Genomic DNA, 12,256 nt, shown 5'->3' with positions numbered 1-12,256 from the left:
TAACTCCATAGGTCAGCAGCCCAGTATCCTGAGGTTGCCTCCGGCTCATTCCCAGTGTCAGGGTTTCGCACGAGGTCACATCCAAAGATAAATGGGAAGAAAGGAGCTTGTCCTCAAGTGCTGCTGTTCCAACCATTTGATCCAGGATCTAATATAAAAGGTAATTTGAAGACAAGGTAATGGCTCTACCTAGCAACTATGAAAGTATGAAAAGCAGAGCTCAATTCTACAGACTAATTTTATTTTATGAGGTTGCAATTTGCAAGAAGCGTAACACACTTGACGTGGTACCTACAGCAGCATGGCATTTATTAACCAGAGCACTCCCACAGTTTGCAAGTCATAATAAAATTAGCATCTTCCACCAGGTGTTTTTCTAGTCAGGGTTCTTAAGGAACAGCTCTTGGCCATAAAGCATTTACTTTTAATCTCTTCTCTGGAGAAAAACAAATAATTGCTGATAACATGTGCAGATACCACAAGATTAGAGGAATAACAACAAAGAGAAAGAGCAGTTTGGGGTTTCTCTGCCCTCTGAATTGCTTGGTTAACTGAGCACAAGGAAAACATTTCTGTAGGGCTACAGAAACATGGTCTGCATGGCCGTGCATCTTGGCATACTGAGCACAAACTCGGACTGCAGCCTAATCTCATAAAGAGCCAACGTGAAATAGGCTTCGGTGCTGAGCATCAGCTCCCAGCTGACACTGTGCCTGCAGGGCGAGGGTCCCCGTGGATGTTTGGGTGGGTGCCGGGATGGGTGCTGCCGTGTACCCAGCCAGGTAGGGCTGGCAGTGGGCACCTTGCTCCGGGAGGAGGCTGGGACAAACAGGGAGGACTAACAAGTGTGGTGAAAGGTCTGGGGAAGGGGCTGTACAAAAATATTCCCGGCACATTAACTGGTTGTCTTGTACTAGAGAAGGTAAAGAGAGCGGAGTCTATTTGGGGCAGGGAAATCTGGCACGAAAAGGTGTAGCAAGAATAAGATGTGGAAGTTCAATGTACAGAAACTTGCTTTAGAAACACAGCATTCACTTTTAACAATGAAAATTGAGATCCATGACAACAGATTAGAATACATATGGTTCTCTACCACTATAAATTTAAGTTTCAAGATTGGCTTTCTTTGTAATAACATCTCTAATTCAAGGAGAGGTGCTAAAGACAAAGCAGGAGTGAGTTCAGGTCTTGCTCCAGACAGACAGGGAGCACAAAGGGCTCTGCTGGTTGTGTGACCTGGTGTCCAGGAGCGAGTTCCCCATTCAGCTGGGTGCTGCCAGCCTTGGGGCAGGAAGGCAGCCCGGCCCTGACAGCCTGGGACAAGTGAGGGACACGTGGTGGCCGCTGGGGCGCAGAGGGACACACAGGCGCTGCAAACTGGCCTGTTGGGCCAGGGCCTAAACCCATCTGCTCTCAGCAGTGTGTGGCTTTGTGAGGAGCCAGAGCATTTTATTGCAGCCCCATGAGGGGTGATGAGTGAAAAAAAGGAGAAAACAGAATCCCCGTCCCTCCCTGGAGTGTTAGCAGGGGGAGCACATGGGCACTGTTTTGCATTCAGTTCAGCAAACTCATTCCTGGTGATCTTAAAACAACCTCCCCCTGGCTCCCAAATACCTTTCTTTTGAGCCTTTGCTAGTATTTCCCAGTTTATTCTTCAGAGTGGGAGTGTGATGGTATGTACAGCATACACAGACATCTCAGCTCGTTCTGCCATTTAAACCTAGACCGGACAGAGTAGTTAAAGACAGTGTGTGGGGACAGTCTGGCACGGGGGAAGTCTCAGACTGGGGAATTAAGAGCATAGATAGCACTTACTAGGTCTTCCCTTTTGCTAACAGTGTTAACCTTGTCAAGAGATAATTTGGTTTTCACTTAAATTTCATCAGCTGCAATTCTGAAAAGGTGTTCTATAAAAATATATGAGATCATTAGACTGAAAAACAGATAAAAACAAGTTCTGTAGATTCTTGGAGGAGCTTTTTTTTTTTTTGTAATTTCTTGTGAATCTTTGCCAATATTTGCAATCAAACTTATGTTCCAACTTCCCTGGCATGATTTTACAACTTGGCATCAATCTTCTCTTCAGTAACAGACTTGTAGTGTAACATCCACAAATACTGTGACTGGTAGTTGCGAAGGATCACAAGCAGGGCAAGGCGAGCTATAAATATCAGAAGGTATGTGTTAGCTCAGACAGGAGATATGGGATGAACAAGGAAACAGACAATGAGATTATGCAATCTATTATGCAGGATGCAAGGGCAGAGAGGTCGAGGATTTGGGGAATTTACCTGTTCAGCAGCAGTAGTTCTCACCATAAAAATAAGAGAGTTGCACACATGGCAAAGGGGTTGGCTGTGTTTAGCTCTGTGCAGCACTGAAGGACCTATGAGCCAAGGATGGGACATCATCTTCTCCATCCTTTCCCCTATCCCTCCTGTAAGCCACATGTATTTCTCTTTCTCCCGACTGCCACAAATCCATGTGTGCGCGGGGCGTCCTGCGGCTGATGGCGCACACAGAGCACTTCCAGGCAGCCATGTGCCACTCACCAAGGCTGAGGCCACCCTGTGCAGAAGCATTTGTAATGGTCAGGACGTGCATCCAGAACAGCCAGGGGGACATGCAGAGAGCAAAGCATCCAGCAGCCATGGCCAGGCTCGCAGGCAGCTGCAGCGAGGGTCCAGTCCCTTCCCAGCCGCCAGGCTCCCTGTGCCCATCACCTGCACTCCCTGCTCACTGTGCTCCCATCGCCAAGCCCAGGACCACTCGGACTTGGGAGCAATCCCGCAGCAGCTCGCTTCTTGCTGCTGAAGTGCAAGAGATAACAGGAAAACTGGGGAGAAAGGGTGGAGAGCCCAGACCAGGCTGCGTCCCTCTGATTGCTTCAGAGGGTGAAGAACGCACACCCACCTGCAGCTGTACGTAAATGGGAGCTGGTGCCAGCGGAGGTTTGGGCCCCTTCCCAGACACATCCCACAGGCTTTGGGCTCTGCATTGCTGTTTGGGCTCCCACTGAGCAGCCCTTCTGGGGTCGGCAGCACCCACACCGTCCACTTCCCGCATCTCTTGCACCAAGACATCAGGGGAAGAAGCACAAAGGCCGAGAGCTGAGAGAGGAAGGGGGCTTCAGCTCAATTTGGAAAAAAGAGTGTGATTTGCACCGCTAACCAAAGGCAGATGCATGGTCGGGGGAGCTTATGGCAGAAACAGCAGTGTGCAGTGTCTGGGGCAGCGTCCCTTCTTTGCCCCTCGTGGGTTTTGGGGAGCGTGTCGCCGATCACCAAGGACAGGCAGCCACCAGCATCGCCACATGCAGCGCGCCTCCAGCTTGCGTGGGCGAGGACGTGCTTTGGTATTGTGGGTGTTTTCTACAGTTGTTATTGCCAAAGCCTTTTTTTTATTTGTAAATGTAATAGGCTTTTTATTGAGGTTGGGTTATCCCCAGGGTAGGATGGATGTCGAGACACTAATTTCTTCTCTCTCAGCTGTCATCTTAGAAGTCTGGGGTAAGGTTCTTCCTCCCACCCCTTCCTTGCTTTTTTCTTTCCTAGGGATCTGTGCTAAATTTAAAAGCAGAACAGCTCTTAGATATTTCTTTTTGACACTTCAAAATTCTTCTGCACAAGGATGAAAAGGTAGGGGAAGAGGTGGGGCGACCTTGGCTCCCTGCTCACCAGCTCCCCGTGGCGATGAAGCGCTGCCAGCATCATGTTGGCCTCTGTGGGCAGTGTGCGAGCCCATCACTGGGTCTCTGGGCCTCCCTTACTGCACAGCAGACCCTGCCAGCCAAGCCCATGAAACCCACCACCTGTACCAATATAAAGCAGCTCCTACTGGGATGCTGGCCCTCGGATAAGCTGGTGCCCTGTGTTGGAGGAGGCTGGTACTGTCCTTCACCCAAAACACGCTTGTCTTGCCCATAAGTACATAAGCACTGTGCTGAAGTCCGGTACGCAGCTCAAAAAATACCTCTCCAGAGGAAACTGAGAAGTTTTGATAAGAGAAAAGCTTCTTGTAATTGTACTGAGTGAAATCAAGATATTTATCTTACTTCCTACAGACAAAAGACGGGATTAGGTTTTTTAAGTACCACACTTTCCTTCAGTTTTACTAAGGTAATCTCTTTTAATATGTCTGTCTATTGGAAAAAAGAGATCAGAGCTACGATAAAACCCCTTTTGTTATTTGGCCTAATACAAGACTCAAGATCAGAAGTTCTGTTCTGCATCCGTTTGTTTCTGATAGGGAAGCCGAGGCATTGAAGGGCACCTTGAGCTTGGAAGCGACTGAAATATCAACTCAGTTTTGTCTATTTTTAATTGCCTGGCTTGTGTTTTGGGTAATGAAGGCAATTGCTGTACCCTGGTGGGGCAGGATCCCTGTTAAGGCTTTCTTTCTGCTCTGAGATTTACTTCTGTAATTTGTTGCCCTGGTTTGTACCTCCCTGGGGCATGGCCAGCTCCTGGCTCAGCACCTAATGCGTGTTGTATGACCCATATGTAACACGGAGCCCCAAGAGAGCCCTTTCTGCGGGAAGCCATGGGGACTTGGCTCTCCATGGGCTGCTGGGGGAGGCTGGGTTGAGGCCAGCCCCTGGCTCGGCAGAGCATCACTTCATCTGCTTATCGCTTATGAAAAATGGAAAGCAATCTGGTTTACAGAAGTTTGCAGTGATCCAGCTGCAGGCAGCCTCTCCAGCGCTGGTGGAGGATGGTGCTGGAAGGAAGGGTGCCAGTACGGGAAATAAATGAGAGGAAGAAGCTGCGGGGATGGCCAGTCGTGCTGCAGGTCAACGTCTCTTCTCTGGGCAATTACTGTCGGGTTGCACTTCACTGTTTCTCTGATTCAAATGGAAACTTTAAGTGACTTACATTAATTGTTGTCTTTTCCAATCAAATCTCTCTGGTCTTTGACACGCATGGCTGTTTCCTATTTCTCTCCTTTGCGCAGCCAGCTTGCATGATGAGCAGCTCATCCACGGCGTTTTGCAATCGCTGGCCTGGAGCAGGAATGTGATTTCCACAGGGGCCCTGGAGGGCAGGGGCAGGGCTGCCCCCAGGGCTGTCTCCAGGGCTTCAGAGCCACCTCCCTCACTCGGAGCCTGCGCACATCCTCCAGTCCTCCCAGCAGCTTCCCTCCAGGTTTTCTTCTCTCTCTCCTGCCAAAGACAGCATGAGGAAACAGCAAGGGAGGGCATGGCAGGAATAGGGAAGTCGTCAGTCTGGTGGGACTCGCTCCATAAAGATGGGCTGTATTTCCCCATATTTGTGTCATCCATCCTCCTGGGTCTCCTGACAGTAAAAGCAGTCAGCTCCTGTTCTGCATGAAGTTATTTCAATAATAAGTTTAATTGGTTTGGAGGCCTTGATGAAAAAGCAGGACAAGATCTGTTGGGAAAAGCTCTAATCTGATTTCACTTGAGCCCTTACCAATACCGAGCACCATTATTGGGCTGCCTAATTTAATCCCAGCCCTGCTTCCTGAATCAGCAATATGACGCTAGGTATTTATTCAGGTTTATACACCTAAAGCAGAAAGCTGCTGCTGCAAAACTCTTTCGCTCTCATGTAATGGCATTTAGCTGAGCTCAACAGCAACGTGTCCTGTGTTGGGAACATGACTTTCCTAACAGTCTGAGCAGTGGGCACCAGGATAGGTGTGATGAGAGGGACACTGCTGTGCCAGGCTTTCTCCTGTCAGTGTAATGAGGATCTGGTGCCCCCTGCATTGGGAGTTGGGGTCTCTTGACCCAAATTGGAGCTCAAGGAGGGTTTGAAACTAATTTGGGAATCAGAATAAATTCTGCTTTGGATAGCAAGTTACTATGCACCTACTTCACTCGTGTTTCAACGTCGTAGCTCCCAACCGAGGCCATTGCACAGCCACGCTGACTGCTGCTGAGCAGCTGCTTCCCACCTCTCCAGAGCCTTACACATTTTATCAAAGTGTTTTTAGACAATGCAAAGAGCTCTGCATGCCTTAGGGTTAGAAATTCTATATATCTAAGCAATTATTGTTAAATTCTATTATTCATTGTGGCAGCAGACCTCTAAAATGCAGGGCTAATTGTTTAAGTGCGTTTTAATCTTAGGTTAACTTCTTTTATTCTTTTTCATGTTTAAATAATCCTCTTTCTTTCTTGACTGCTGTACAAGAAGCTTTCCAAGTGCTTCCTGACCCACAGTGGGGCTTTCTGAAAGGCTGTTCATTTAACTGAACACTGTAAGGAGATACACGGGGAATAGTTCACAAGGCATCTCTCAGGCTTTCCCTGCTAGCAAAAGAAAAACCTTGTCACGGTGGCTAGGAACTACAGGACAGGGACCTTATAGACATGGAGAGTGTTGTAAGCCACATGTATGCAGAGGTAAAGAAATGAAATGAACTACAAGGGTAAAAATTGACTACAAGACCCCTGCAGTCAACATGCAGTGATATGTGAGACCCCCACCCTCCTTACATCAGGGAAGCGCACAAGGCTGGCCAGCCCTCTGCCACCCCCAGCTTCTCCCAGCAAACACAGGTCCACCGTTTCTCAGGCATCTTCGGATAACAGCTCTCCTACTTCAGGCTTTGCCCTTCATGTATTTCTTAAGTGATTCTATGATTCTCAATGCATCTCACTGCATGCTCCTTCCTCAGACTCTGTACCACGTCCTGCCATCTTCTCGTGGTATTCGTCTCCATTACCTAATAAAAATCCAAACCGCCTCTTTTTCACGTGGATCCTACAAGATTTTTAAAGAAAAGAGATTTTTTTTTTTTAAAAAAAGGCTTATATTGGACAGATAGTAACATTATCTGCTGTTTGTCTTAAAGGTAAAATTTTTGTGGTACTTGTTACCGTGTATGACATTACATTACATCCTTCCAGTGCTGGGGCCAGTACTTGAGGGAGGAACATCTCACACCAGCAGCGCCTGCTGCCTGAAGCATGGATTAGCATGTCTACTCAACTTGCAAAACATACTTTGCCCTCTCTTTATAGCACTGCTGCTTAACACCCTGGTTTTGAGATTTGTTTTAACACAGACGATAGTGAACCCTGGGTGGCTTTGTCAATTTTTCACACCATTATCCTTGGTTTGTAAATTGTGGTGGAGGGCAGTGCCAGAGAAAGGAAATTGTACTTTATAGCACGAAGTCTCCAGCAAAGCACAGGTCTCCCAGGTCACCTGCCCAAGTTTAAGTCACCTAGATATTATCATGCAGGATACAGCAGTGATGAGAAGCAGAGAGTATGCAGGGTCTGTACTGAGCCACTGTTAGCTGTTTGCCTATTCAGAGCACACTGCGAAAGTCTGTTAACTGCTGTGGTACTGACAGCCGTAGGTGGATTTCCACATGGTTGAAAAATAGTCTAGAACATGTGCCTATGCAGAGCAGTCAAGAAAAAGTAAAGGAAATAGAGCTAGTGAGGTTCTGCGACTCATGGGAGTTTGCTGTGATGGTTGTTAATATAAAGATCTGGTCTCTGGTCTGTGAATGCAGAAAGACCTTATTTAAGTGGTGTACGTGCTCTCTCTTTGTAAACTCGCGCTGTGGAAAAGCTATCCTGTTGCTGTAGTTAATGCTGCATGTAAGGCCTTCAGCGTGCCACAGGGAGAGAACAGCCCTACTATTTGCAAAGCATTTTGGCCATCACTTTGGTAACCCCAGAAAGGTGTCAAGGACTTTCTGTATGTCTGCTGTGATTTGATTGCTTTTTACCATTTTGTCATTTTGGGGGTCCTTAACTGCTGCCTGCATTTCTGATTGCTGGGCAGTTCCTAGTGCTAGCCTGCCCGGTCCCCACGCTTCATCGGGTTCAGCTACAGGAAGCAGTTTAACCTGCTGTGAGCCTGTCTGCATTGCTCATCCACCTGTGATTCACTTCTTAGTCAGCTGTGAGCATCTTCCCATCCTTAACCGGGAATTTCAGAACAGTAAATTGGCCATTTTGAGGCTTTTGTTTTTATTTATTTAGCATGGCAGAGATTATAGATGCTGCTAACATCTGCTGCTCAGTATGCATCTGCATCTTGCAGACAACCTGACCCTTGAATTGATGCAGATGTGGCTTTGTTTTGCTTTTGTCATCAATAAAGACAGTAAATTTTTTTAAAGGTATGCCTTTGGGAGTACACAACATCTTGCAAACACATCAACTATTACATACAGCTCAGTAAGTCTGTTACTGCATTAGCTGATGATTTCCAGTCCTTATTTCTGCATCACTCTGTTCTTTGGCTAGCACAGGATACCTCAGCAGTACTACCATCCATTACAGAAGATAAGGTTTTTAAAATTCAGGTAGCCACATCTGAGAGGTGGTTTTCCAACTCATCTTTGATCTTGTTGCTTTGTAGTGCTTTATGATTGCATTTTTATGAATGCAATTTATACCTGGCTTATGATGCCTTCGTTGCCCATGACCCTATCAGCATGGGATTTTTCTAGTGAGTATGCTGTGAATGGTGATTCTCCCTTTGAACCTAAGTCTTCATTTGATCCTGATTAACTGACATTTTCTTGCCTCATGAAACCACACATCGCCCTTTCTCTTCCTGGTGAGAAAATGCAGTCCTCTGCTTTGCAATGTACAAACCCTTCAATATCTGAAGCCTTGTTCTTACATTGCAGGGATAAACCTGGATATATTTTCTTAGCACTAACATCAAGCCTTCTGAAATCCTAGAATCCGAAAGACAAGTTTCACTACCAGCCTTTGTATTTTGCAGGAATTGTAACCGGAAGAGTAGTTGTACCTTCACACACAAGATCAGTACCTCATGGCTGGGGGAATATGTGAGTGAAACAGATCAGAGTCCCAAGAATATTTTCAAGTTTCCAGAAACAGCGGTTTCCTTGCCCTCTGTTAGGGAACTATTTCATGAGTCCTAATAACTTCAGCAATATGTGTGTAAGTTCTGTCTAAAAAAAATATTCAAAAATACCAAATAATAATAATAATACCAAAAAGTTCCTCTCACTCTTCATGTTCATGTCCTTGGCATCTAATACATAAGTGGTTAGTACAAAACAAGTTAACTATCCTGAATTGTGAATTCATATTTGAATTTAACCTATGAATACTATTTCAAAATCATAGCCTATGTACTTCCCAAGAAGTCACTGAAGCACAGAAAATGTCATTAGCACACTCCACATCAAGTGTAATTAACTGTGCTGTGAGATGCCAGAACACGGCAAGACCAGCTGTGGGCTTTGTGCAGCCAGGAGGAACTTCTCTAGTAATTTCTGCTGTCTCATATGAACCTTAACTCTTACTTCCCAGGGACAGCAGTGTGTAGGAGCAGCACAACAGACCCAGGTGTGAAGGTGTTACAGCACGCTGGGCTAGACGCAAAGCTTGCTGCTTCCCCAAACAACGGTGGCAGTCCAGAGCTGGGCCTGGCAGGAGACTGCTGTAGGGCTCCAAAGCACCAAAGAAGGTTGAGGGCAGGCTGGTTTGTTTAGGTTCAAAGAACTGGCACCTTCTGGAAGCTTAAGAGGTTTCTGCTGGTGTCCCCTGTGTCAGTGGTACCTGCTAAATCCACAGCAGGATGCAGCAGCCACTCTGTGGGGGAGTGCATCTTTTTCTGTAAGATCGTTCTGAGGAAGAGGTAACATGTAAATATCTGGTCAGAGAGATGGGTTACTTCTTCCACAGGTGTCATACTAGGACCACTGTCCAAATTATCTCATGCCAATATGTGAATGTTGTTAGAATTAATTTAGCTTATCTTATGCACATCCACCTGTATGAAGGGGGGTAGAGGGAAGGTAGTTCACATCCTCTTACACCCCATCATATTTTTTTTCTCCATTTTTGTGCTTTGCCTAGGTGTGATGTCACACCGTATAAAGTGACATCCTCATAGAAGCATCCTAGTGCTCTGTAAGCCTCACCTCTCTCAAGGTGTCAGCGAAGGACAGAAACTCCCTTAGCCTTGAGCTCTCCCAAAGGTCTGAGTCTCAGCAGCACTTTTTCCAACACAGAAATGAAGCCACCTCTGGAAAGACATCGCAACAGCTGCTCAAGTGTGAGCCACAGGAATGCACTGTTTTGAAGGAAGAAGCAGGAGAAACACTGTATGGATTTGTCACTTTGGAAGGAATGAGAGGATGCAGCATTGCTACCAGAAGTGGGAGCACAGCCAAACAGGCAGACTCAATTATTTGTACCAAAGATGAAAAGAAAAAAAAAAAAAGAAACTGGAAGTATCTTATGTTAATGTTATGTATGAGTAATTTTACCATTAATCTGTAAGCTGCCTGGTAGCACACAGAAACAGTAATAGTTTACATTCATGTATTAAAGGCACATTAATTTATTCAGCGAGATTCATACCCTATGGTGCTTTTTTGACAAGTTTTTATAGCATCGTAGTTAGTATTTATTAGCAATGAAAGCACTTTACAACACTTTGATACAACATTGAGACAAGTGCACAAAGCAGCTACTTCGCAGGCAAGAAAGCAAACACAAACGGCACTTCAAGAGCTGTTACCAGGAGATCTTCAAAGAGCTCGGTTTCATACCCCTGAAAACATGGCACCCAGCCCTGGCACAGTGCTGTCAGCACAGAAAACAGGAGCATTCATTCAGCAGGAGCACCACCACCTCCCTGGCCACAACATGACCCTTGGTGGTGCCACAGCACCCCAGGAGCTCCCTGATCCTGCACAACCCCACTCCCGGAGTGATCCTGGGGGAACAAAGAATTTGGGATGCAAGGGAGGAGCCCGTTAACACGTCTAAGAACTTGAGGAAATGGTGCACTTCAGTTACTCACAATTTCTTTGTCTTTGAAGGAATTTGTTCTTAACTTTCAGTTTTGTTGTGGTTTAGCCCGGCTGGCAGCCAAACACCACACAGCCGTTCGCTCACCCTCCCCCCTCCCTCTCCGGGATGGGGGAGAGAAACGGGAAAGTGAAGCCTGTGAGTTGAGATAAAGACAGTTTATTAAGACAGGAAAAATAATAACAATAATAATAATAATAATAGTATTAATAGTAATAATGTGTACGAAATAAGTGATGCACAATGCAATTGCTCACCACCCGTTGACCGATGCCCAGCCTATCCCCGAGCAGCCGGCCCCCCACCCCGGCTAGCCACCCCTATATATTGTTCAGCATGACGCCAGATGGTATGGAATACCCCTTTGGCCAGTTTGGGTCAGCTGTCCTGGGTCTGTCCCCTCCCAGCTCCTGCTGCACCCCCAGCCTGCTCGCTAGCAGGACAGAGCAAGAAGCTGAAAAGTCCTTGGCTTGGTGTAAGCACTGCTCTACAACAATTAAAACATCAGCATGTTATCAGCGCTCTTCTCATTCTAATCCAAAACATAGCACCCTGCCAGCTACTAGGAGGAAAATTAACTCTGTCCTACCTGAAACCAGGACAAATTTAAATCAATTTTAAAACAAGACCATAAAAATCATTTAAAGATGTAGGCTAAACTAATCTTCTCTTTCCCCCATGCATGGGTTCTTATGCACTGAAGACTTAGCAGTAAATCTGTGACGGCTTACCTTGGGCTTCTAATTGTCAGGTTCATTACTGGTTGAGCTGTACATGCTGCTGTGCTCTTCTGGAGCTGTCCTGCCCAGTGTGGGTGTCCTGTTTGAAGTCAGCAGGCACAGAGCTTACCAGCAAGTATTTCACAGAGTCACCAGCAAGTATTTCAGAGTCCCAGGCTAAAAACAGAGGATGTGCATCACAGCAGTGCTTCTCCCACTGGCTTCCAATACAGACCTGGGTGCTTCAGAGGCAATCTGATCCTTAGCAGTCTGCAAAATCCATACATGCTCTTAAGTAAAAAAGAAAGAAAAAAAAAAGCATATACCAGGAAGCAACAGTGGGCTGGTTGGACACTTGGTCTCTGGGACACCACTCAGAAATGTCAGACATATTAAGGGACAAACAAAATTATACTCTTGTGACAGAATGAAGGGTGTCTAATTCGAGTTAATTTTTAGATGCTTGAAATTTGATTTCTTCACCAATGCAAGTTCTCCGCTGTTCTTGCCCGTTTTTGTGATACCATATGATACACAGGCTGAGATGTATGGTAAAGTTATGGTAAAGTTAGCCTTACAAAGCTCTAGCGTCCAAGCATAATAATTTTCAGCTATTAATTTTATTTCCACTGCCACTGATGCTACTTACACTCTTGAGCCAACTCAGTGGCTTCTAGGAAATGAAAAACAGGCAGGTCAAGCAAAATTCAAGTGTGTGGGTGTCAGAAACACATCTCTTCTACAGAGG

General features: G+C 46.1%; 1 protein-coding gene across 1 annotated transcript in view; it reads left to right on the top strand.

Moving 5' to 3' along the window:
* Positions 1-10,046, top strand: part of HTR4 (5-hydroxytryptamine receptor 4) — a 60,619-nt gene extending 50,573 nt beyond the window's left edge. Inside the window, exon 6 of the mRNA XM_035563953.2 lies at positions 9,830-10,046. Within this exon, the coding sequence (XP_035419846.1) occupies positions 9,830-9,866 (37 nt within the window). The 3' untranslated portion in view covers positions 9,867-10,046. The remainder of the gene's footprint in view (positions 1-9,829) is intronic.
* The last annotated feature ends 2,210 nt before the right edge of the window (positions 10,047-12,256 follow it).

This window comes from Cygnus atratus, chromosome 14 (genome assembly GCF_013377495.2).
Source record: "Cygnus atratus isolate AKBS03 ecotype Queensland, Australia chromosome 14, CAtr_DNAZoo_HiC_assembly, whole genome shotgun sequence".
NCBI classification, from domain to species: Eukaryota; Metazoa; Chordata; class Aves; order Anseriformes; family Anatidae; genus Cygnus; species Cygnus atratus.
Note: the sequence above shows the minus strand (reverse complement) of the source record. Positions and strands in the feature narration are given on the sequence as shown.